The sequence below is a fragment of the Electrophorus electricus genome, chromosome 7, assembly GCF_041902795.1.
Source record: "Electrophorus electricus isolate QZ-2024a chromosome 7, ASM4190279v1, whole genome shotgun sequence".
NCBI classification, from domain to species: domain Eukaryota; kingdom Metazoa; phylum Chordata; class Actinopteri; order Gymnotiformes; family Gymnotidae; genus Electrophorus; species Electrophorus electricus.
The window spans coordinates 32,997,501-33,025,000 of NC_137503.1; the positions used below are offsets into that span (position 1 = coordinate 32,997,501).

General features: G+C 47.9%; 1 protein-coding gene across 1 annotated transcript in view; it reads left to right on the forward strand.

Moving 5' to 3' along the window:
• scfd2 (sec1 family domain containing 2) overlaps window positions 1-27,500 on the forward strand; it is a 72,560-nt gene that overhangs the window by 23,023 nt on the left and 22,037 nt on the right. The window contains exon 5 of the mRNA XM_027022626.3: window positions 4,857-5,127. Within this exon, the coding sequence (XP_026878427.2) occupies window positions 4,857-5,127 (271 nt within the window). The remainder of the gene's footprint in view (window positions 1-4,856; window positions 5,128-27,500) is intronic.

A 27,500-nucleotide genomic window follows, 5' to 3' on the forward strand; every position in this document is an offset into this window, starting at 1 on the left:
CGAGCGAAGCATCAAATGATGGAGGTCAGTTTGTCACTCTGACAGCACTTTCCTGAAATGTAGGTTATTGCAAACAATGGGATCCTGAAGAATTACTCCTATTTTAAAGTGGAATTAGTGTGTGTGTGTGTGTGTGTGTGTGTCTGCATGTCCTTTTGTGTGCACTGCACTGATATTTATTTAAAATTTCACCACTCTAATGGTCTCCTTGTCCATTTTTCCAAAGTTGCGTGCGTGTGCATACGTTCAACATGAATTTCAGACATCACATTAATATTTTGTAGTCTGTTTACATTTTGGCTAGTAGTAAGCCAGTCTCAGCCAAAGCACCCAGACCCATCTTTTGGTTTTCACAATTCCATGTCCAAGTCATAAAAGACCCTAAAGTAGACACACTCTCTCACTCACTCTCTCTCTCTCTCTCTCTCACTCTCTCTCTCTCTCTCTCTCTCACTCTCTATCTCTCACACACCTACATCAGTCAGGTTCCCTCTCCTAAAATGGCTGCCCCCTCATTTGTACCCCTGAGTCCCCATTGCCCTGAGGACCAGAGAAGGGCTCCATTGTGCAGGGCAAGGCGCCTGGCTTTGGTTAGTGCCAAACTACACACACACACACACACACACACACACTCTCTCTCTCAGCAGGGCTCAGCTCCCTCTAGAGGTCCATCTGGAGTTCATTTCCTGTTTGAGACAGCTAGTATGCATGCGCCGGGCGGAGTCTGGCAGCCTCGTCTGATTGGATGGGAGCACGAGAGGAGGCGTGGGTGCCGCACTCTCAGTTAACCTCTCTCTGAATCGGACTGTGTAAATTTGGCCTGACTGGGTGATTATATGACGTTGGTCTGGATTAATCGCTCCTCCTGCGGCAGTGCGGGATGGCAGTAGCCAGTCACTTTCTTTTCCCTAACCTTGTGCAGTAATGACGCGGATCCCAAGAGCATCGCAATTACTAGAACAATTGCAGTTTCCCTCTGTTATGCAAAGAAGCATAACGATAATTCCTGTTTCAGTGGGAATATAATTGGACGCCATTTTCAATGCCATAATTATAGTCTAGAGGTATGCTAATATTAGCTTTACAGTGTGTAATGGGCTTTGTGGGTAATTAGAGATAATGGCATTTGCGTGTGTTGACAATACAGGTTCGTTAGGTAACTGGAGCTGGTGACTGGCGCCCACGCCAGCTGGTCTGGGAGAACCTGTCTGGTTGTGTTGCTGCCTGCTACCTTGTCCACGTCCTCTGATTAGCGAGCTCACAGCGTCTTCGGAGGTCTTTTTACAGCCGTGGCTGATCTGAGCATTGTTTTCAGTCGGTGGGGTTTTTGGTTTTTTGTTGTTTTTCTTTGAGCTGCTGTTGTTTTTTCCGTCTCTCTCTTCGCTTATCAGGGCATCAGCGGCTCGGCTGCGTGCAGCTGCGTGGTAACGATGCATGCAAGGTGTGCCACACGCGCGCTCTGGTCAGCCCTCTGAAGGAACGCGCCTGCTGTGAACTGGGACATTCCCGTTCTGCACAGGACACTGATGGCTTGCCGAAGGCTTCCGTTGGGGGTGGGGCCCGCAGGACAGTGGGGAGGGGCTGGAGGCGGGGCCTTCTCTTCTCCTCTTTCATTCTTCCATCAAGTCTCTTTGTGCCCCTGATCTCTTTGGCCTTGCTGGCGTATTCCAGAGGAACGTGAAGAATCTGGCTGAGAGAAATAACGACCTTGAACGCTAAGTCAACCACTGTAAATTTACCCCTAGCCTTTTCCCAAGAGTTTGTGTTTGTGTGCACTGTATCGGGGTGTGTGTGTGTGTGTCCAAGCAGACTGCTTTTTAGGGCAACCAAATGTTGAACTTGTCTTGCAGTCAGGTATCAGGTGTTCAGGTGTACACATATACATACCAGGGCATATTAATAGTGCCCTGATCACTCCAACAGCCGCACACACCTCGTTATCGGTGTGGCCTATCCAGAGGCAAAGGATTGTCCCTCTCTGTCTCTGTGTCCCGCCCTTGCCTTGCTCGGGTGGACAGCGGACACCTGTGTTTCCCTAATCGTTGTCTGCACGTTCGCTTTGTATGGTCATGTTTCTGGGGCTGATGGGAACGTGGAGGAGAACCTGCGTGAGGACACTTCCTCTCGCCGCGCGCCCCATGCTTTCTCGCTGCAGACTGAACAGTGTGAGAGGAACATGTGATGCTCTTTCATCACATGTACGAGAGAATCAGTTCTCTGATCATCGTGATTTAACACACACACACAGCCAGGCGGTGTAAGCATGAGAGTGATTCAGAAGGCCTCATCATTCCAGCGACCTCACATGACCTCCGACCCTGACGCTCCTACCTTCAGGATGGGGTTTTGTTAGCATCGACGGTCTGACACAAGCCAGGTGTGGCCTGGTCTGATGCAGGCCAGGTGTGACGCAGGTCATCTGCCCAGCTGATCACTTTGTCCTGCCAGTCTCGTCCTGCCCTGTCTAGACAGAGGCGGATGTGTCCAGATATATCCTCCTGGAGCGTTCCCTGGCATAGTACGCCCTCCAGGTGTACTATGTGTCCTCATTTACTGGAGATACCTGATGAAACCTTTCTTCAGGGTTTGCTCAGACAGAGGAGTCTCATTGGACGAAATGCAGCACGCTTGCTGTTTTGATTGGTTGATTGTTGAGCACAACCGGGTCTGTGACCTCCTCCTCTCACACTGGCCCCAGCTACCACATTAAAGCTCCAATCAGCACCCCAGCATCTCCCTTAAAGAGGAAAGCTTCTTATTCTGTTGAAAACACAGGAAGTGCTCTAAACATGATAACGTAATATATCTGTCAGTTCGTGCCTGTGGGTTGGAACATTAGTGTTATGTTCATCACAAAATGCCTTTAAAACATGCAACATATCTTTAAAGTAGTCCATTAGTTTTGTGATAGCGGAAATACATTTCCAAATTTCGTGGGCGAATGTACAAATGAACTGTGCAGTTAGAGAATATGCCCGGTGTCTATTAGTGTGCATTAGTGCACGATTCGTGCGTAATCACTGTTTGTCTGCACTGCCTCTGAGCAGACATTTCTCTGTTTTTTCCTTGTAACCTCCATGTATAGGCAGTTTTAATCCTGAGAATGACCTTAAATGGACTTCCAATTATTTCCTAGTGATCCCTGTCCCTCCCACCCTTGGAAATTGAATGACCTTTTCCCTGGGTGTCAAAGTCCTTGGGTTCCTAGAACCAGCATGCCTCTGTGAAACTCTACCCACAAATCTCCGGTGGCTAAAACAGGTCACTAATTTCAGTTGGGATGCCAACAATTTTTTGATAAGCAGGATCAGATGCCCACAGCTGATGCCCGCCCCCTTTAGCACAGCGTCTCCAATCTTTATGAGTGTGTCTCTCCTCAGGTTCGGTAGGTCCTGGATCCGCACTCTTGGACCTGGGCCAGATGCAATAGACCCGCGGAGTCGAGCCAGGCTCGGCCTGCTCTCCGCCCCGATGGAATCCAACCGCGAGAGTCGTGGTTCTGGAGTTCAGCAGGTTCCTTCTCCAGATCTGTGAGTTGTGTCCTCACTGACTAGAGTGTGTCCCCCATGCGGACAGTCAGCACTATGAAAGCTCCGTTTTTTGAAGGTCTTCGCAGCGTCTTCTGTGTCCCTGTGGGTAAGGGTGGGTCAGCGCTCGGTCTTCTGTGCTCACCAAGCTTCACTGCAGTCATTGTCTGGTTTGTAGACAGCGACTCTACTGGCTGCGATAATGTTCCTCTTATCCGTGAGGGACGAGTATAAAGAGACCAAAGCGCGTTTCTCTGTTCTGTTTAGTCAGATGTGTGCCTCTATGTCATAGACACCAGAGGATTTGGGTGGTATGTCCTTACAAATTATTTATCTTTAAAAATTATTTAGTCATTTTTTTTGTATCACTGGATTTCCTTGGTGAGCGCTATACAAGGAAGTCAGGACACACGATAAATCTTTCAGGTCCCCCAGAAAAACATTTGAGCAGCATTAGCTAAATCACCACACAGCTTTACTGCGTCAAAAATGTGAACACAGAGGAATATGTGAAAAATACCAGAAAATCCAGACAGCTTTTGTGTTTTACGCCATCATCGTGTGATTTAGTCCTGCGCCGAGGCTGCGGGGTCGCCCAACCACTGCAGGGTCACTCCAGGGGTACTCACATTCCTGATCCCTCCTGAATTGGTTTGCTCTTGCTGCAGGAGCCCAGGTAACGTGTCTCATTCTCTCTGTCAGCTGGTCTTATTTTCAGCCTCAGCCTGTGGTAAACACCTACAGGATTCGCCAGGACGCATAAAACACTTTCAGATGCGATGGGTGTTGGTGCAAAAAAAAAAAGGTTTCGTGTGTGATCTTTATGGCCACATTATTACCCCACTGATATCTGACGGCTTTGCTATTGCTGTGCTGGGGGGCGTGGCCTTGTGGTTTATCACTGCTGCTCTGGCCGGGGTGAAGGGTCGCGCCACTGGAACAGCCGGGGTGCAGTTTCTTACTGCAGACTCGGCCAAACATAAAATGCAGTGCTGAGACTCTGCTGGACCTTTGACAGCTCTTGAGCCTAAATCTACTGTCTGGTAAAGAGCAGGTATAGAAGGTTGTGCACAGGTTTGTAATAAGTGAGACACACACACACGTGCAGCACTGTAATGCTTGTTAGTGTGGGCAAAACCACAAATATTCACCTCAAAATATGTACATTTCCATTTTTCTCTTCATTCAGGTTTATCGGTTCATTGACTCTGTGAGCTGTTTGGCCTTCTGCCTGTCAGCAGAGACACGAACGCACACTTTCCTCCTTAGGTGCCTAGAACGTCCCTTACCTGTTTGGTTGAGTGGTGTAAATTTGCTGCTGTGTGACAGGCACTGGGAGACTCTGGACTGGCGGACGTGCTGAAACAGCTACTCACCATCGTGAAGTCCAGCGGCTCTGGTTCTGGTGCGGGTGGAGGGGACGATGAGCTGAGTGTGGACGACCTGCTGGTTCTGCTAGTGTATGTCTACTCCCTGGGCCAGGAGACGCATGTGGGCAGGAGTCACGCAGAGGAGCAGGTGGAGGAGGAGCTGATTGGGGCCCTCACGCGCTCACTGACCAATCAGACGACACTGAGCCAGTTGCTGCAGGATATTACAGGTACTTGCAGGAATATTAACAAGGACTGTGGTAACTTGGTCCTGCATACGATATATGATGCGTGATATAATGCTTGTTGTGAAGTTACCCTTAAAGTGCATTTCTTAGTACCCAAGGGCGCTTCACAGTCAACACGCAGTACGTATTTCGGTTATGGATGCTCTCGTTGCTTTGCTCTAATGTCCCAGTGTTGGTGTGCGTGAACTCGGCCGTGTGTTGTGACCAGTAGCGGAGTGTTTGGGAGACGCACACACCATTGTATGAGCATTCCTACGCTTCAGCAGCCCATGTACTCCCCAACCAGCAGGGGTGATATAACGTTACCGTAACACTCCCGCTACCTCGAGCCCGCCTGCACAGACATTAATAAACATCTGCTTCTGCCATTAAGATTCTGGGATCACCAATCACGCAGGCCGGCGTAGCAACAGCCCCAGCGTAGCGCTGGAAGACACTGTAGCTGCCCCGGAATGGTTGGCTTCCCCTCTCACTGCTGCCTCTGCATGGCTCCGATTAGTCATACTCAGGCAAACTTGATAATCAGGTACTTCTGTTAAAACGAACAGACAGCATGTTCTTTCCCTGCGCACCAGACGAGGGAGGGAGGGAGAGAAGCCCGAACCCCTAGCACAGTGACCCATCCCCTGATCCCTCTTTGTCTGAGAGACAGAGAACGTGTTCCAGCAAAATTGTGCAAAGCTTTTCCTGGACATGATGTCAGTCAGCTCAGTATCGGCAGGCGTCGGTGCCATGACTTCATACATGCAGCGTGGGTGGAGAAGAGAGGGTGGAGGGCAGTCTGAGACAAGCCAGCGAGAGTGGAGCAGAACCCAAAGTAGAAGGCTGAAAGGGTTGTGGAGGGGTGGGGTGGGGTGAGGTGGCTATGCGGTACTGAACGGGTTAACAAGAATTTGAGGGGGGATATCTCTGGATTCTATCTGTGTCTTGTCACAACGACAGGAATACTTACCATGCTTGCACCTCATCTCTCTCTCTCTCTCACACACACACACACACACACACACACACACACACACACACACACACACCACAGGATCTGCAGAAAGGAGTTTCGGGGTCTCTGTGATTCACTCATTCTCTGTTTTGAGTCTCTCCCTTGCTGGCGGGGGAGGGGCTGATGAGAGCCACCTGAGTCTTTAATCTTCAGTCTTTAATCTTCAGTCTTTAAAATGTTTAAACAACTGGAGAGTGATTTGTGACCATGAGACTTTAGTGGGTTTGAGCTCAACTCCCAGTGCAGCCTCTCAAACGAGTACCACCGGTACCACCAGTACCACCAGTACCACCCCGCTCTGGGCTTTCCACTATTTCACTCTGTAGTGCTGGTGCCGTAACTTATTTACGATATTCTCTCTCTCTCTCGTGTGTGTGTGTGTGTGTGTGTGTATGTGTGTGTGTGTGTGTGTGTGTGTTTCTTGTTTCAGTATACTACACCTTTTCATGTTTTTCTCCATAAGGTCATCTGGTATGAGCCAAACTTCTACCCTTGAATGTATCCCAAACCAACACCCTTGGAGGTTTCGTGTGTGTGTGTGTGTGTTGCCCTGCTTTGCGGTTCAAGCCAAAGTATATTTAAAGGTGCCCATTCAGGGGTGCTGGGGTCTTCCTGACCATTCTTAGGTGTGTCCATTCACTCGTCTACCAGCAGAGAGCAGAGTCCCCACCACCATCTCTGGCCCCTCACTTCGCCCTTCACCCACGTCGTGTCTCCCAAACGCTGACTCAGTCTGAACGTCCTGTTTACAGCAGGGAACTGCGTCATGGCCGCAGCTGCTAGTAAACATAACTGACACACATTACTAGAGAGATGTTTCATAATCAGTGTCTCATTAACTAGAGACAAATGTACTGTGGAGCAGAAGTTCTGCCTTCATGGGTCAGAATCACTTAGATGAGCCGCGTTCGTGTACTGGCTAACACACGGCGATCAGATGCTTCTGCAGTCCCTGATGGTGGTAACGCTGAGACCACGTCTTGTTCTGTTCCTCTGAGTTACAGGCCGTCTGCGTACTGTGGCGTGTGTATGTCATAACACCTGTCCAGTCCGGAGGTGACCGTATCCATCCGGTTTTTTGTTTGCACCTTTTGGTTTGCTGGTCAGAGTGAACCCTAATCGAACCAGCGCTACAATGGAAAAATGTATAATTTGGCCGTAACCAAGGAGCTACCAATATTAACACACCTATGGGCCTAAGAAAACAATGTAGCTACATAACAGGATGGTTAAGTACAGCATAGCTGTATGGTGGGAAAGTTAAACATGAGCTAGCGCAGCTTAGAGTTAGCAGCATGGTTTTGGCGGTGATGCACTTTGCGACTGATTTTCAAAGTGCATCGTTGACAGTTTTGTCCATGTTTAGTTTGTGCTGATTGCAGTCAGTATCCACCAGAGAACACGGGCCACCGCACCCTCATACAGCCCTGCTAACAGACGCCGTGTGGCGCGACTGAGATTCACACCAGGAGGAATACTCCACATCATGGAAGTCCCAGCTTAGCTTCCATGGTTCCAATCACTTTTCATTAACATGTCATTTCAAACATGCAGGCAGTGTGTTGAGTTTGTCTTTAGTGTTCTTTCTAAGTGATATTTCAAGCTTCATATTTCCAGCTCTGTTTGACTGGGCACAGTTGAGCAGACTCTGGAGCCCCTCCCCCTCACTCTTCCTCCTCCTCATCCTCTCAATAATCTTTGGCTCTTCATGGCTTCCTGTTGAACTTGGCTGAATGAACCTTCTCTTGGTTACTGTCTCTTCTCTCTCTCTCTCTCTCTCTCTCTCTCTCTCTCTCTCTCTCTCTCTCTCTCTCTCTCCCCCTCTCTCTCCCTCTCTCCTCCCCTCCTGTCTACCCTGATCTCTTCTACCCTCTCTCACACTTCCTGTGTCTACCTCTCTTTCAACACATTTTCACTCTGTGGTTTTGGAGGCGGTTCCAGCACCCTGACCCCGCCCTCTCTGCCCACATGAGCCTGTTAGAGATGTTTTCATCAGTCACAGCGTCCGCATGCTACCAAAACAACGAATCAAAGCAAAGGTTCTCCGGTGTGCTTTTAGGGCATATTAGCATATTACAGTCACAGCGTGTAGCAATTCAAAGGGAAAATAGATTTGTTTTGGGGTTTTTTTGTCCCAATTGTCCAAGGACCCGTGGTCCTACACACACACACACACACACACACACACACGTTTTTCATTTCAGGCCTTGTTTCCCCGTGTCATCTGTAGTTCCAGTAAACAGGGCCTGTTTTTCCATCACAACCCTCCTGCTTGAACTGGGAAGAGTATGAGGTTAGCCTGAGGGATTGTTCATAATGGTTTTGTACCAGCCCTTCATCTGACAGCAGGTGGGGTGTATATGTGTGTGTGTGTGTGTGTGTGTGTGTGTGTGTGAGAGAGATATTCAACATTGTAGTAAAGCACACAGGGTTTCCAGGGAAACAGGACGTTTGGAGAGACGTCCTTCATCATGTGTGCTTGCTAGAGGTCGCGAGTATGGAGGGAAAACTGCTGAGTCACCGTTGTGTTTGCACTGTGTACAGAGTGACCAAACGGCCCCTGTCGTACTGGTAGTTTGGTGGCTTCTGTAGTCACCTGCTGTTTGTGTGTTCTGGCCCTGACTTCATCCTCACCTACTAACAGGTAAAGAGTAGTCACTTTACGGCTGTCCCAAACGTCTTGTTTCTATGGAAACAGTGTGTAATTTGCTACAATGTTGAATATGTAACCGCGGCATACCGAGTAAGAGATGTACTCACCTGGAATCGTCTTTGGATATGGATATATATAAGCATATGTATGGATATATATGGATATATAAGGGTATATATGGATATATATAAGCATATGTATGGATATATGGGTATATACGGATATATATAGATATATAAGCGTATGTATGGATATATAAGGGTATATAGGGATATATACGGATATATAAGGGTATGTATGGATATATAAGGGTATATACAGATATATAGGGATATGTATGGATATATAAGCATATGTATGGATATATACGGATATATAAGGGTATATATGGATATATATAAGCATATGTATGGATATATGGGTATATACGGATATATAAGGGTATATACGGATATATAAGTGTATGTATGGATATATACGGGTATATAGGGATATATACGGATATATAAGGGTATGTATGGATATATAAGGGTATATATGGATATATATAAGCATATGTATGGATATATGGGTATATAGGGATATATACGGATATATAAGGGTATGTATGGATATATAGGGATATATACGGATATATAAGGGTATGTATGGATATATATAAGCATATGTATGGATATATGGGTATATACGGATATATAAGGGTATATATGGATATATAAGCATATGTATGGATATATGGGTATATACGGATATATAGGGATATATACAGATATATAGGGATATGTATGGATATATAAGCATATGTATGGATATATACGGATATATAAGGGTATATATGGATATATATAAGCATATGTATGGATATATGGGTATATACGGATATATAAGGGTATATACGGATATATAAGTGTATGTATGGATATATATGGGTATATAGGGATATATATGGATATATAAGGGTATGTATGGATATATAAGGGTATATATGGATATATATATAAGCATATGTATGGATATATGGGTATATAGGGATATATACGGATATATAAGGGTATGTATGGATATATAGGGATATATACGGATATATAAGGGTATGTATGGATATATATAAGCATATGTATGGATATATGGGTATATACGGATATATAAGGGTATATATGGATATATAAGCATATGTATGGATATATGGGTATATACGGATATATAGGGATATATACGGATATATAAGGGTATGTAGGGATATATACGGATATATAAGGGTATGTATGGATATATATAAGCATATTTATGGATATATGGGTATATACGGATATATAAGGGTATATACGGATATATAGGGATATATACGGATATATAAGGGTATGTATGGATATAAAAGGGTATGTGTGTGTATAAGGTGGATGTGAGCTGGCTTGGGGGGAGTTTCTGAGTGGGGGAGAGGCCATAGATGCTCTGGAGTGCGAGTGAAGCTGACTGCATGTTTAAGTCAAAATGAAGGCAGCAACCTGTGTGTGTGTGTGTGTGTTATTGTGTTGCCTGTAATTCTGTGTATCTGGTTTTAATTAGATGGAGAAAAAACAGTGTTTACCTTAGAAAACGGTTCCATTTAAACTTCGCACTGTAGGAAATGAGTTCTTCGCTGAAGGGATTCGCGGCCAACTCCACATCTGTTCACTCAGGCTTGACTGCACCCATGAAACATGGAATGTTATTGGCTGGGCTTGTGAGTGAGTGTCTGAAGCAGACGACGCTATTGGTTGAGGTTGTAATCGCTAGTGTGAACAGTCCCAGAGGTGTTTATCTAACTTGTCTGAAAAACAGAGGATGAAATTGAACATTATATCTGCTTTATTAAAATGCAGAAATGGTTATTTTGAATAGTGTAACATATATTAATGTTACAAGTGGCTGAATTGTGCTATTTGGTTCTGTTTTTTGGTTTGTTTGTTTTTTTTGCAGGGACTGGTTTGGGCAAGAACTCAAGGTAAACTATTGTTCTAGTTAAATGGTTCCTGTGTGAGTGAGTGTGTGAGTGAGTGAGAGAGAAACTTGTGCATGTTATCTATCTGCAATGAGTCATAGCAGTGTAATAGAGTGTTACGTTTAATGTACTGATAGAAGTGTCTCACTATGTTCCTCTGGGAGTCTGGAAATACACACACACACGCACGCACGCACACACACCCTCACACTCTCAAACACACACTCTCACACTTGTACATTTAGGGTCATCGCACAAATATGCCATAAATATACACAAAAGTATGAAACCCAGCTCAGAGAAGCCTCAAATACACACACACACACACACACACACACACACACACACACACACACACACACACACACACACACACACACAGATACACACAGACACGTACAAAGATCGGCGTCCACACTGAAACACACGCAGACACACAAGCGTGGGCATCTGCATACTGACCTCTTTTAGCGTGTGAGTTACAACTAGGTTCAAATTCACATATTAACGATACAAGACTCTTTCCTCTGGCTTTGGAATTCCATCTTTACAAACACAAACCTGCGTGTTAAATGGCATACATACATATCAATCCCCTGGGTTACACTTTAAAAGCACATTAACCTCCACCAATCAAAGCTTGGCAGAAGGGTATCAATCTACCAGGCAAACCAGAGAGGGCCACGTGTAAATGCCCCATGACTGGCTTGTGTGCGTGTGTGTGTGCGTGTTGCAGTTTGGTGGGGGAGGGGTGTAGTTACCCCAGATCAAAGCGATTAAGTGTGGTGTAGTGTGTGAGGATGCACACCTTGTGATGTGGTGCTACAATCAAATTATACCAGGCAACACAATGCATGCACGCACACACCCACACACACAGTCTTCAATTGCCAGTAGGAAATTAATGGTCATGATATAATTAGTGGTGGAAAATCACCTTTTTTTTCTGACAAAAGGAAGTGAAACTCTTCATCTTGACGACAGCACTGGTAGTAAGGAGAGCTCACCAATAGGTGGGTTTCACAGTTATCGTCCAATCACAACATGTCTACAAAAATACCCTTTGAACTTCCATTATGCAAGTCATTGGGTGGAGCCTGTGTGTGTGTGTGTGCGCGCGCGTGTGTGTGTGTGTGTGTGTCATAGGATAAGTACAAGTCTAAATCTGTGTGTGTGTATCATAGGGTAAATACAAATGTGTGTGTGTGTGTGTGTGTGTGTGTGTGTGTGCGCGCCATAGGGTAAATACAAGTCTGTGTGTATGAGTGTCTCAGGCTAAATACTGTCAGTAATTCCTGCCATTAGCACTTGTTTGTTAGGAAATACTTCATCTCATGAAGAACGAGTACACAGTAAAAATCCATGTGGGGGTCACACACACACACACACACACACACACACAAACACACACAGAGTCACATATGCTTGAGAGAGAGGGAGAGACAGTGTCACCCCATGCCATACACACTTCCACCCACACGCCCAACTTCAACTGTGTGTCCATGGAGGATTATAGAGTATTCCCTCATACACACACACACACACACAGTGTCACGCACACTCGGGGACGGTCACCCCTTGCCATACACACTTCCACCCACACGCCCAAGTTCAACTATGCATCCATGGAGGATTATAAAGTATTCCCTCATACACACACGCGCACACACACTTTATTGTCTCTGGGGGTCTGGCCCTGTGGCCCCACACACGTCTGTTTGCATTGTTGCTGAGGTTTAGCTGGTTTCTTCCCTTTTTTATGAGGCTGTGTCTTTCATCCTTCTCTTTCTCCTGGTTTGTTATACGTGTGTGTGTGTGTGTGTGTGTGTGTGTGTGTGTGTGTGTGTGTGTGGGCTCTATCCTGACTATCTCATTTGTAGATCTGTGTTTTATCTTTGTCCAAGCACTCTACAGTGAGACCTGTAGGCTTCATTAACAGGCGCCATCTGTGGTGGCCTGCATCCACTGTGCAGCTGCTCTGCACTCCACTGCTCTCCCCTGACTGTGAAATGGGGAACACGGGCTCCTGGCCAAAGTCATGTCTGCTATCGACTCTTTCTGCCTTAGCGTCTTCTCTGCCTTAGAGTTTAGTTCTGTTATGTTCTTGTTTGGTTTGGTCTTGATCACATCACACACCTGATCGTGTCATGTGCTGAGTAACCAGGATCTTATGGGCATGAGGTGGTTGTTGTTGTTGTTGTTTGTGTTTGTTTGTTCTGGTTTTGTGCCTTTGATTTCTCCTTGTGTTTGGGGGTACAAGATGGACAAAGGTGTGTGCACGCGTTAGTCAGCGCCAGGCTCCATATGGAAGGTCTCCTGTCGTTCAGCCCTGGTCGGGTCATTTCCTGTTTGGAAGGCTGGTGTTGCCCCACAACTCCCCCGTTACCCCCGCTCACTGCCCCTCCATCTCCTTAGATTCCTCTCCGCCTATGTCTGCTTTTTGTTCGTTTGTTTTTACTCTTTGTAACTTTCTCTTTTCAGAAGACAGAACAAGGGATTGAAAGAACGAAAGCGTGTGTGTGTGTGTGTGTGTATACTAGGTTGATAAACGCATCAGCACTGATGTCAATGTGCAGTGTGGACTAAACTTCAGGAGTGCAGATCTGGTGGTGTCTAGTGCTCTCGGATTCTCTCAGTTCCACTCTGTCATGAAGATATGATAGTCTTTCATTTTTACATATTTTTGTCTGTCTTCATGTCCCTCTCTCTCTCTCCCTGTCTGAGATGGGGATCTCTCTCTATCTCTCTCTCCCACTCATTCTTATCTTATGTGCGGCACATGTATCCCAATCTTGGCTTCAGCTTCTACACGGCCACTTCATACACACACACACACACACACACACACACACAAACAACCTTTGATGCTTAGAACTGCTTTCCATCATCAGGCATGTGCGTGAACTCACTCTGTAGTCTGTTAAAACTGTGTGTGTGTGTGTGAGAAGGGGGGGGTGGGGGACGTGCTCCTCCTCGGGTTACTGCAAAGCCGTATAGTTTAATGTAAGCCAGGGCTGATGCGAATAAGCATGCTGGCCTGTATGGACGTGCTCCCCTGTGTGTAATACCAGCGGACCGTGGCGTCCCCTGGTGGCCCCTCCCCCACGCCACCCCCAGGCTCCTGGGGAGGAGGCGGAGATGCAACGTTGTCTGGCGGACGTCCCGTGAACTGTCCCGTTACCTCCTGTGCGGTGTTTGTTTAGTGTTTGTTAGTTTGTCAAATGGCCGCTTTGCCCACCAGCTCTGCTCCGCCTGAAGTCCGTGACCTCCTACGCCCCAAGGGATGCGCGTTTCGTTTTCACATCTTGATAAATTGATTTTGACCCGGGCGTGTAAAACTTGCCGGCGCTGCGACGCCTTTATGGCTGTTTGGGTCCTCGCAGGGCTGATGAATAATTCTCTTCTGCACCTTGAAACAGATCCATTTCATCATGCTTTAGTGTTCATGCGTCGAGACATCTGTTCCTGCTACCTGCCCTGTCTAGCCCCATACGGACCGTACGAGTGGAACATTCCCCACTGAAACCTTCCCCATGGACTCATGCAGACCCTTCCAGACCCTTCTGCAGAACCTCGGACCCGCATACGTCCTTATAGAAGCTTCCATAGCATCTCTGGTCCATTTGGGACTTTCTAGGTCCTTTGTCTCACACAGACATTTCTGTACCAACAAGACCCACTAAGATCCCCCTTAGACCTTTCTGGAGCCTTCCGTAGTTCCCAGGTCAGCAGCGTGCAGGTGTGAGCGTCTGCGTTCCCGTGCCCAAAGCTCTCCATCCTGACAGAGCTGCAGTGGGCGTCCAGGCAGGCCGACACACGCCACTTCTTCACACAGTTCCTGTTCACATTCACGTCCCTTCCTGCCTCTATCTCTCTCTCCCTCCCTCTCTCTCTCTCTCTCTCTCTCTCTCTCTCTGTTATATTCAGGCTTTTTATTGTTCTCTGTGAATCATTTTGTTTTCTGATTCCAGAATTTCTCGGTAATTTCAGTCTTTGTCTTTTATCTGTCCTCTTTCCTGTCTGTCTGTGCTTGGCGTGTTGTGATGGTACCAACATGCCCCCCCCCACTCCTCACTCAGTTGTGGTGTGTCCCACCCCCACCCGTTCTTTGTGGTGGTTTGTTCCCCTCTGCAGCTCTGGATATTGAACACACACACAGATTTGTACATTCTCTGATTTATCTGCCTTTTGCTTGTTTGTCTGACACACACGCATTGCACACACACGCATGCGCACACACATGCTCACAGTAACATGCTCATTTCTCTCACATCTGTGTTTCAGTTGTGAATGCAGGGCCTTTGTTGAGAATGTGTGTTTGTAACTTACGTGTAAGTCTAGCCCACTCTAGTAAGTCAGACGTTATTGTGTTCTGCCTGTGTGTATGTCTATTTCTGTGTATACGTGTGTGTGTGTGTGCGTGTGTGTGCGTGTGTGTGTGTGTGTGTGTGTGTGTGTACTTGCACATGCATGTATGTACGTGTGTGTGTGTGCATGTGTGCGTGTGTAAGTATGTTGTATTGGTGTCTTTCCTACATTTATTTCAGTTTTTGTGTGTGTATGTGTGTTTTAAGGGCTTTTTTGTGCACTAATCGTCACAGAGCTGCTATTCCAGAGAGTGTTTTGGAGATCCGTGCTCCCCTCCAGATGATACACCCACACACTCCCCTACAGGGACACGTTACTACACTATTGATCACTTATTTACTACACTACACCCACTCGTCATATTAGGAGGGATTACACGAAGAATATGTAAGAGTGGTGAAAGATCCACACGGTTACTCCCACTTTAACGTAGTTACTCCACTTTAACACAGAGTTACTGACCTAGCTAGCCACCTTGTCTAGTACATGTTACTTCAGGCTGTATCTTCCATGGCTAATGTTAGCTGGAATCACTACACAAGACTGTGGCACTAAACACTGTGACTGTAAACTCCATGGTCTACAGCAGTCTCGTTACGTACCTCAAATTTACTGACAACTCGAGACCTTTTCTCAGGCACGTAAAATGTGTTCTCAGTGTGTAACTCTTGTAGAGTTTTGGGTAGATTTTAGTCTCTGTAATTAACAAAAGAGGACAGAGTCGTGTTTCAGTGAAAGTGGGTTGTTGCACGCCCATCCCCCACGGTCATGGTGTGTGTGGGTGTGTGTGGGTGTTTGAGGGCAGCTGGTATGCCTAGTGACATGCTTGTAAACAGTTGTCTAAGATTGATTTGTTGTTGTTGTTGAGTGTAGATCTGAGGAGTGTGTGTGTGTGTGTGTGTGTGTGTGTGTGTGTGTGTGTGTGTGTGTGTGTATATATCAGGTATCACTTGAAACTCACTACACTAAACCCTCAACACACACACACACAAACACACCGTCAAAAAGTTGAGGTTTTTTTTCTTTCTGGGAGAGTAATGTTGTACACACACACACACACAGAGGATAGTTTCTCATACTTCCTCCCAGGTCAGTGTGGTTACATCGATCAGATACAAACAAACATTCCTCTGGACTGCCGCCTCTCTCGTCTACTAATGCAACAAAGGAACCTTAAATATTGTTTACACACACACACACACACACACACAGAACACAGGTGTGTACACATGGCCAAGTGTAGAGCAAATGTTAATGCTGTCTTTTCATCACAGACTGTATTTCTGTCCCTGTGTCTTCCCTGTGGTTATAAACCAGGGTGGGTGTGTGTGTGTGTGTGTGTGTGTGTGTGTGTGTGTGTGTGAGAGGACCGTATGGAATGTCCATATGGTTGTGATTTTAGTATTTCTACTATAAAAATAGAATTGTTCAGTATGTGTGTGCATATATAATTTTTCCTGTTCATTACTCTGTCCTCTATCGCTGTTTGCTACAATATCATTTTATTCCACACTAACAACATTCACAAAATGTTATTTTGATTTGAGGAATGCATGAAATGTGATTAATGTTGTTGTTGTAGTAAGTCAGCGCGCGCGAGTTCAGACCGCTGAATCTGCGTCTGTGCACAAAAGCTTCTTTCAGTCCGTAGACTCTCCGGCCGTTACTTTTGGTAGTGGAATTTCTGTGGCGTTATTTCAACCTCTTTTTGAAATGAGGTTTTTTGTGAATTCCCAGCCAATGTAACACACACACAGGTGGGTACGCCTCTCTGCTGTCACACACCAGGTCCCTCAGCCAGCGTGTGTGTGTGTGTGTGTGTGTGTGTGTGTGTGTGTGTGTGTGTGTGTGTGTGTGTGTGTGTGAGAGAGAGAGACGGGGTTTAGAGAAGGGTCTCTCACCTGGTCGGTTCTGGATCCTTTATTGTTGTGGGCTGCAGAGTTAGCAGTGGGGGGAGGGGCTTGATGCATCTGACTGTGTAGCAGTAGGAATTGGAGGGGGACAGAATAAAGTCCTGGGCAAATTTCACAATAGCAGAGCGTCCCACCGTCCGCCTGCCATGTGAGGACTCTGTCCCTGTCAGTCCTGCAGTCTGGAAGCCCTGTATGTCCTGATTATCCCACCAGTGTTCCAGAGCATGTTTTCAAGCATGCTACAGATATGAGGAGGGGTTCACCACACCCTTCCCACCAATGAGAATGTAGAGGGACAGCAGCAGCGATTTCATTGGTCAAAATCCGCTACTCCTTTCTGAGTGTCTGACGACTGACGGGGCAAGGTCGTGCGGGCGCAGGACGCATCCGGGCGTGCACGTGGTCTTATAGCGGGACAAAGTGAATGTCAGCGAGCGCAGAGTGAAAACGTTTATCCTGCAGGCAAGCAGTCCCAGGGTGATCCCGCTACACCCCTCTGGCTCCTGCTGTCTGGCAGTCTGAAGCTACTGCACATGTAGTGTTCGCCCAGGCAGGATTGGTGGACGTGGCAGCGAGTGTTCCTTGCCGACGTCCCCCGTGCAGCATGACTGAGGTGTGTCCCGGACTCTGAACCACGTCCAGGACCTGGCGCAGTAGAATGGGGACGGTGAAGTGTCCCATTTCATCCTGCACGTCCGTTGGACGCACTAGGCCGGGATCACCAGGAACGCAGCCTTTCAGCCAGCCTGTCGGCTCAGACAGCTCACGAGTACACACTGCCCTGAGGGTGGGGCGGGGGCGGGGCTGGGGGCGGGGCTAGGAGGGGCGGGGCATGGAAGCAAAGCCTGGGAACCCTGCACCTCCAGCTGAGCAGGCAGAATGAAGCCTAATGCAACTGTTGGCCACACCAGGGGATGTCGTCCAAACGCAACTTAATAATGCTGACAGCTCACTGATTATGGTTCACACACACACACAAAACTAGCAGAGGCCCCAGTCTCATGATAACATGTGGAGAATGGTTCATATTTCACTATGCAACCAGAGACTTCAGCCGTGATCTCTCACACACACTTCAGTGCTCATATTTGTTAATTAGTACATGATCATATCTCTCTCTTGCTCTCTGTTCAGTCATGTCATGATTTCTTGTTTCTGTGTCTTTGGTTAAGACATAAGACTGCCTAGACATTTTGTAATTGTGTAATGGCTTTGAATAACGTCTCCCAGTGTAATCCGTTTAATAACAAGTCCTAACTAAATAATGTCCATTTTATTTGTGATAAGGTTTCTGATCATGTGGGACTTGGTCCTGAAGACGTCATGTCAGCCCCAGTGACCTGGTCCTGCTTAATAGCTAGTGTGTGGTGGGACAGTCTTTGTTACCAGGGTCTGTTTTGCTGGGGTCCGTTACCAGAGTCCCTTCAGCTGCTGACTACTGAGTGGGTCTGAGTGAAACATGTGGGGGGGTAGAGAGAGTCTCACACACACACACACACTTTTGAACACACAAGCCACTCGCGTTGAGCTGTAGCCCTACGCTGACCCCTGACCCCAGCCTCCATCTGAGGGAGGGGTGGTACGCCCTCCGCCGTGTTCCCACACGTGACCTCCCTTCTCTCTGCCTCTCCTGCTCGTGGTTTACTGTAAAAACACCGCGCCGGTCCCGCTCGCTGCGAGGAGGCGCAGAGCCGGCCTTGTTTGTCTTGAACGCGGGACAGCTACAGGGTGTTGAGCAACAGCAGGACCGTGTGAGTGTGGTCTCGCTGGGTTGTCTTTCTCGTTTTCACGCTGAGGAGCAGAGTATCCAAATTTCGGGAAGAAGGTATGGGGGGGTGGAGAGAGAGAGGGATGAGGAATGAGGGAGAGACTTCACTTCCTTGTAGTGTGTCTGGAGACTCTGGCCCATGTGGTCCAGAGAGTCTGTTTGCCTGTTTTCTCTCCCCTGTTCACTTTTCATTATCTGAGAAAGGAAGAAATTGGGTGAAGTCGCGAAGATACTAATCTCTGCGCGCGCGCGTGTGTGTGTGTGTGTGTGAGAGAGAGAGAGAGAGAGAGAGAGAGTTTGTATTTTGTGTGTGCATGAGACTGTGTGTGGAGTAATAGTATAGTGCAATAGTGAGTGGGTGTGATTGTAGATTTGTTGTGTGTGTGTGTTTGGGGTTGGGATGAGCTAATACGTTGCGTGTTACTGTGAGAGTACCGCCTTCCACCTGGTTCACAGCGCCACAGTGCCCTCCAGTGGCCACTGGAATATGACATTAAAAACGCGTCTAAAAAGCACAGCGTGTTCCGATCAAAGCCTCTTCCTGTTGGCAGTACCGTGTGAGGCAGAACGTCCTCTCAGACCGCCAGGACTATGTCTGTCCTGGAATAAACCCGAGAGCAGGGCCACGTTGAGTTTTAACTCCAGTGTCATGTACACACTGCAGAGGACAGAGCCTGTCCACAATGTCCTGATGGTGTGTACTTCAGCTGTGACTACAACACACTGCAGTTACTCACCTGCGCACAGACACAAATATAATCTCCGTTTGACCATTTTAGGTGCTTTAAACTTTGCAATGGGAATACTCATCGCAGAATTATTTAATAATGTAATTATATAATTAGTTTTATGATCTAAAAAACCATGCAGTATTGTTTTCAAACAGCAGGTGTCAGTGTGCATTGCGGCCCTTGTATACTTGCAAGGCTATGAGACGGTAACCTCTGACCCCTCTAGGGTTTCCTGCCCTAAACCCAGGGCACATGTTTGATGACCAGTTAATATAATGGGAAAACCACAACGGGCCAGTACACAGAGGTCGTTAGCCGCCTTGGTAATGGTTTTGTGATTTTCAGAAATGTCTTCTCGGGAGTCTGTACTGGTAGCTGAGCTAAAACCATTCCTTTGTATGGGGAGTTTGTGTAATAGCTGTGTAATAAGGGCACAGGGACACAGTTATAACACAGTTAGAATTTCTGTACTTTTGTGGTTTGTTGGGGGGGGGGGTGTGCGCACATGTGACTGCATGTGTGTGTGTGTGCGAGCGAACATGTGTGTGTGCACAGATGTTTCACTATGAAAACAAACAGGACAGAGGCCCTACAGAGCAAGGCTGTCTCAGTCTAAGTGCAGATGTCCATGGCCACGCCCCCAAAAATGAGCTCTCTCTAAGCACAGAACTGGGGCTCATCTGTGGGTGTGGTCGACAGGATCTCTGGGCATGAGGGGGTGGGGCCATGGATACAGATTTACATATGAGAAAAGTGGGAAATGATCTCATAAGTATTATGTGATACAGGGCATGTCTCTGTGGAGCCACCGTGCACTTCCTGTCATGCACGTGTGTGTGTGTGTGTGTGTGTGTGTGTGTGAGAGAGAAGAAACATGGCTGTTGTGGTTGAGAAGCACGTTTGTTTCTTTGTTATAAAATGGAAACTCCAGGTGTAGTTCAAATCACAGGGAGAAAGAGGTGTTCCCCTGTGAAAATGCACACACACACACACACACACATACATATACCATGCAGACCTTTTCACAAATCCCTGTGGTTCCACTATTATTATTCTGCTATTATACTGTCTGGAAACACTTTGTTTGGAATATATGCCTTTCTTTTACACACATCGTCATCATGACACATCGATTGTGGCAGGCGGGACTTCTCAAACACAGTCCAGAAAGTTCTGCTGAAACGCAGCATAAGAATGGGACATGTCCTGCCGATCACGTCCCGAACCCTTCTGTGGAGGTAACTGAACTAACTTCAAGCTACTAACATGTCTATAAATCACTCAGTAGATTATGGCCAGTGCCTCTATCTGACATGCTCGAGCAAACAAACCCAAACAAGACTGAGATCACGATGAGCGCGATGTAACTTCTCCCAGGACACGGATGCGGCTGAGCAGCTTATAGGTGTGTGGCTCTTAGCTTCCCGAGCCTGTCCGCATCGGTCACAACCAATAAACCAAAGGTAGAAGTCACTGGTCCTCAACCCAGAGCTGCACTTCCCCAAGCTGCCACCAGGGGGATGTGTTGGTGCCGAGTAGCTCTACTGAGGAGATTAAAGGCAGTTGTATCCACTCTATGGCGATGTTCAGACCTTCTTACTGGTTCTCACTGCCTGATTACAATTCCAAATATTTGTCATTTGTCATATTTAGTCATTTATTTGTCACATTTAGTCATTTCTCAAGCTGCTCTTATGTTTGTAGCACGTTAAAGTTAAAAGCAAAAAGCCACGTTGTTTATGTGGTGTTAAGCTTTCTGTCCAGCGTGGCCCAGAGGAGGACAGGGTGGTCTTCTGAATCTCGGTTCCTCTCAAGGTTCCTTCCTCACGCCCTCAGGGAGCTGTTCCTTGCTGCTGTCGGCTTGGCGTGCTCACCAGGAGCCTGAACTCGGATGCTCCACATTGATTGAATGTTGAGCAGACAAGCTGAACCGCCTGTGTCTGAGCAGAAAGATCGGGGTGTGTCTGTGCTTAATGAGTTCTAACCCCCAAGATGAACCCTTACGTTAACTGAACATTTACTAAACATGTCATACACGCTTCACTGTGCCATCCAGGCCATTTAGGACTGTGTGATCTAGACATTTATTTTGGCACCATCTTGCTGGCTAGGGGACATCCTCTAGGGGGCAGCAGACCCACTGTGTGTGAGCATGCGTGAGTGTGTGTGTGAGAGCATGCGTGAGTGTGTGTGTGTGAGCATGCGTGAGTGTGTGTGTGTGAGCATGCGTGAGTGTGTGTGTGTGTGAGCATGCGTGAGTGTGTGTGAGCATGCGTGAGTGTGTGTGTGTGTGAGCATGCGTGAGTGTGTGTGTGTGTGAGCATGCGTGAGTGTGTGTGTGTGTGTGAGCATGCGTGAGTGTGTGTGTGTGTGAGCATGTGTAAGTGTGTGAGCATGCGTGAGTGTGTGTGTGTGTGTGTGTGTGTGTGTGTGTGTGTGTAAGTGTGTGAGCATGCGTGAGTGTGTGTGCTCTTTTTCATACACACTTCAGGTCTGCCTTCATTGCCGTTGAGCCGCTGAAGGTTGTGTTGCATCACACTGCCTGTTCTGCTCCTGTAACTCCAAGGCTATTACAACACACCAAATCTTGGACACCAGCTCCTCTATTAACTGAATTAACTTAATTATATGAATTAATTCATTTACCATCTTGCTGGCTAGGGGACATCCTCTAGGGGGCAGCAGACCCACAGCACATCAGACGCTTGGATGTGAACATTATTTCTGATTCGTGTACAGGCGATCTATTGCTTGGGTGCACTGACAGTTTTTCGAACCCTGGTCTTACTCTCTGTCACACACACACGAATTCTTTATGTAACATCATTGATTCACCCTTCATGAGTCTTATGTTGGGTACTGGTCCACTCTATTAGTATGTGTACTCGAGTGGCTGCATGCGTGCGTGTGTGTTTTTGTTTGTGTATAAAGTGAGTTTGTGCATGTGTGTGTGTGCGTGTGAGCATGCGTGAGTGTGTGCGTGTGAGCATGCGTGAGTGTGCGTGTGTGCATGTGAGTGTGTGTGCGTGTGTGCATGTGAGTGTGTGTGCGTGTGAGCATGCGTGAGTGTGTGTGCGTGTGAGCATGCGTGAGTGTGTGTGCGTGTGAGCATGAGTGAGTGTGTGTGCGTGTGAGCATGCGTGAGTGTGTGTGTGTGTGAGCATGCGTGAGTGTGAGCATGCGTGTGTGTGTGTGTAAAGTGAGTTTGTGAGTGTGTGTGTGTCTGTGTGTGAGCATGCGTGAGTGTGTGTGCATGTGAGCATGCGTGAGTGTGTGTGTGAGTGTGTGTGTGTGCGTGTGAGCATGCGTGAGTGTGTGTGAGCATGCGTGAGTGTGTGTGTGTGTGAGCATGCGTGAGTGTGTGTGTGTGAGCATGCGTGTGTGTGTGTGTGTGAGCTTGCGTGTGTGAGCTTGCGTGTGTGAGCATGCGTGTGTGTGTGTGTGAGTGTGTGTGTGAGTGTGTGCGTGAGTGTGTGCGTGAGTGTGCGTGAGTGTGTGTGTGTGTGTGTGCGTGAGTGTGTGTGTGTGTGTGTGTGTGCGTGAGTGTGTGTGTGTGTGTGTGTGTGCGTGTGTGTGTGTGTGTGTGAGCATGCGTGAGTGTGTGTGTGTGTGTGTGAGCATGCGTGAGTGTGTGTGTGTGTGTGTGAGCATGCGTGAGTGTGTGTGTGTGTGTGTGAGCATGCGTGAGTGTGTGTGTGTGAGCATGCGTGAGTGTGTGTGTGTGTGTGTGAGCATGCGTGAGTGTGTGTGTGTGTGTGTGAGCATGCGTGAGTGTGTGTGTGTGTGAGCATGCGTGAGTGTGTGTGTGTGTGTGTGTGAGCATGCGCGTGTGTGTGTGTGAGCATGCGCGTGTGTGTGTGTGAGCATGCGCGTGTGTGTGTGTGAGCATGCGCGTGTGTGTGTGTGTGTGAGCATGCGCGTGTGTGTGTGTGTGTGAGCATGCGTGAGTGTGTGTGTGTGTGTGAGCATGCGTGAGTGTGTGTGTGTGTGAGCATGCGTGAGTGTGTCTGCGTGCGTGCGTGTTTGTGTGTGTGTGTAAAGTGAGTTTGTGAGTGTGTGTGTGTGTCTGTGTGTGAGCATGTGTGTGTGTGTGTGTGTGTGTGAGCATGCGTGAGTGTGTGTGTGTGTGTGTGAGCATGCGTGAGTGTGTGTGTGTGTGAGCATGCGTGAGTGTGTGTGTGTGTGAGCATGCGTGAGTGTGTGTGTGTGTGTGTGTGAGCATGCGCGTGTGTGTGTGTGAGCATGCGCGTGTGTGTGTGTGAGCATGCGCGTGTGTGTGTGTGAGCATGCGCGTGTGTGTGTGTGTGAGCATGCGCGTGTGTGTGTGTGTGTGAGCATGCGTGAGTGTGTGTGTGTGTGAGCATGCGTGAGTGTGTGTGTGTGTGAGCATGCGTGAGTGTGTCTGCGTGCGTGCGTGTTTGTGTGTGTGTGTAAAGTGAGTTTGTGAGTGTGTGTGTGTGTCTGTGTGTGAGCATGTGTGTGTGAGCGTGTGTGAGCATGCGTGAGCGTGTGTGTGAGCGTGTGTGTGAGCATGCGTGAGTGTGTGTGTGAGCATGCGTGAGCGTGCGTGAACGTGTGTGTGAGCGTGCGTGAACACGTGTGTGTGTGTGTGTGTGTGTGTGAGTGTGTGTGTGTGTGTGTGTGTGAGCATGCGTGAGTGTGTGTGTGTGTGTGTGTGTGTGTGTGAGCATGCGTGAGTGTGTGTGTGTGTGTGTGTGAGCATGCGTGTGTGTGTGTGTGTGTGTGTGAGCATGCGTGAGTGTGTGTGTGTGTGAGCATGCGTGAGTGTGTGTGTGAGCATGCGTGAGTGTGTGTGTGTGAGCATGCGTGAGTGTGTGTGTGAGCATGCGTGAGTGAGTGTGTCTGAGCATGCGTGAGTGAGTGTGTCTGAGCATGCGTGAGTGAGTGTGTGTGAGCATGCGTGAGTGTGTGTGTGTGTGAGCATGCGTGTGTGTGTGTGTGTGTGTGTGTGAGCATGCGTGAGTGTGTGTGTGTGTGTGAGCATGCGTGAGTGTGTGTGTGTGTGAGCATGCGTGAGTGTGTGTGTGTGTGTGTGAGCATGCGTGAGTGTGTGTGTGTGTGTGTGTGTGAGCATGCGTGAGTGTGTCTGCGTGCGTGCATGTTTGTGTGTGTGTGTAAAGTGAGTTTGTGAGTGTGTGTGTCTGTGTGTGAGCATGTGTGTGTGAGCGTGTGTGTGTGAGCGTGTGTGAGCATGCGTGAGCGTGTGTGTGAGCGTGTGTGTGAGCATGCGTGAGTGTGTGTGTGAGCATGCGTGAGCGTGCGTGAGCGTGCGTGAACGTGTGACCGTGCGTGTGAACGTGTGCGTGTGACCGTGCGTGTGAGCGTGCGTGTGAACATGCGTGCGTGTGAGCGTGCGTGTGAGCATGCGTGCGTGTGAGCATGCGTGCGTGTGAGCATGCGTGCGTGTGAGCATGCGTGCGTGTGAGCATGCGTGCGTGTGAGCATGCGTGCGTGTGAGCGTGAGTGTGTGTGTGAGAGCATACGTGAGTGTGTGTGAGAGCATGCGTGAGTGTGTGTGTGAGAGCATGCGTGAGTGTGTGTGAGAGCATGCGTGAGTGTGTGTGTGTGTGTGTGTGAGAGCATGCGTGAGTGTGTGTGTGTGTGAGAGCATGCGTGAGTGTGTGTGTGTGTGTGTGTGAGAGCATGCGTGAGTGTGTGTGTGTGTGAGAGCATGCGTGAGTGTGTGTGTGTGTGAGAGCATGCGTGAGTGTGTGTGTGAGAGCATGCGTGAGTGTGTGTGTGAGAGCATGCGTGAGTGTGTGTGTGAGAGCATGCGTGAGTGTGTGTGTGTGTGAGAGCATGCGTGAGTGTGTGTGTGTGAGAGCATGCGTGAGTGTGTGTGTGTGTGTGTGAGAGCATGCGTGAGTGTGTGTGTGTGTGTGTGAGAGCATGCGTGAGTGTGTGTGTGTGTGTGTGAGAGCATGCGTGAGTGTGTGTGTGTGTGTGTGTGTGAGAGCATGCGTGAGTGTGTGTGTGTGTGTGTGTGTGTGAGAGCATGCGTGTGTGTGTGTGAGAGCATGCGTGAGTGTGTGTGTGTGTGAGAGCATGCGTGAGTGTGTGTGTGAGAGCATGCGTGAGTGTGTGTGTGAGAGCATGCGTGAGTGTGTGTGTGAGAGCATGCGTGAGTGTGTGTGTGAGAGCATGCGTGAGTGTGTGTGTGAGAGCATGCGTGAGTGTGTGTGTGAGAGCATGCGTGAGTGTGTGTGAGAGCATGCGTGAGTGTGTGTGAGAGCATGCGTGAGTGTGTGTGTGAGAGCATGCGTGAGTGTGTGTGTGAGAGCATGCGTGAGTGTGTGTGTGTGTGTGTGTGAGAGCATGCGTGAGTGTGTGTGTGTGTGTGTGTGTGTGTGAGAGCATGCGTGAGTGTGTGTGTGTGTGTGTGTGTGAGAGCATGCGTGAGTGTGTGTGCTCTTTTTCATACACACTTCAGGTCTGCCTTCATTGCCGTTGAGCCGCTGAAGGTTGTGTTGCATCACACTGCCTGTTCTGCTCCTGTAACTCCAAGGCTATTACAACACACCAAATCTTGGACACCAGCTCCTCTATTAACTGAATTAACTTAATTATATGAATTAATTCATTTACAAAAGCCACACCCTTAACTAATTATTTACAAAAACCACACCCCTACCTAATACTTTACCAATGCCACGCATTTAACTAATGCGTTACCAAAGCCACGCCCCTAACTACTGGTTAATGAAAGCGTTGTAAATTGTGTACAATGTGTACAGTACAACCAGCCTGACCAGCTGTAGTAGGTGTGTGCACACTGATGCCCTGCCGTGTGTCATGAACAGCTGAACGTAAACATTTTTCTAAGATCCATGTCCAGACTTTTCCAAGGATATCACCACAGACAGACAGACAGAGAGGTGGATGAATGGATGGATGGATGGATGGATTGGTAGATTGAGTGAGTGGTGGAGGTATTTCATCAGTTTCTGAGCGTAAGTCTGGGAACAAGTTTCCACGAGGTTCACCTGGAATTCGTACCCAGGTCCTTCCCACCCAGAGGGGCACCAAAGGCCTGGACTATCGCTGTGTGATCAGGCAGTCTGGAGACCAAAACACACCAAGCACAGCCAAACCAACTGCGGATTCCATGCAGTGTCTTCGCCTCAAGTGTTCAGGTTAACGTTTGTATTACAAGAGTGGAGCATTGTTGTAATGTGGGCAAGTAGCTGTCCTGTCTGCAGACTCAGAGACACATTCACTGGGCCCAGAACTCCGGCAAGACGAACAGATATGAGTGTTAGCAGTGACTTTTGTAGAGTGAGGGTGTGTGTGTGTGTGTGTGTGTTGCAGCCAGCCTAAAGGTTACATAAGAAATCCAGAATGTGATTTGCATTCTGAGCGTTACTTGGAATTTGGTACAGTCCACTTACACACCTAATGTTACTGACCGTTTGGTACCAAGTGGCTGAATGTCACTTCTTGTTTCAAATGCAGGATGCCTTTCAGAAACAGGTTAGTGTAGAGGTGATGCGCACAGATTAGTACACAGCGGGTGTGTGTGTGTGTAAAGCGTGAGTGTGTGTGTGTGTGTGTGTGTGTAAAGCGTGAGTGTGTGTGTGTGTGTGTGTGTGTGTGTGTGTATCTGTGTGTGTGTGTGTGTAAAGCGTGAGTGTGTGTGTGTGTGTGTCTGTGTGTGTTTAAAGCGTGAGTGTGTGTGTGTGTGTGTGTGTGTGTGTGTGTGTGTGTGTGTCTGTGTGTGTGTAAAGCGTGAGTGTGTGTGTGTGTGTGTCTGTGTGTGTTTAAAGCGTGAGTGTGTGTGTGTGTGTGTGTGTGTGTGTGTGTCTGTGTGTGTGTAAAGCGTGAGTGTGTGTGTGTGTGTGTGTGTGTGTGTGTAAAGCGTGAGTGTGTGTGTGTGTGTGTCTGTGTGTGTGTAAAGCGTGAGTGTGTGTGTGTGTGTATCTGTGT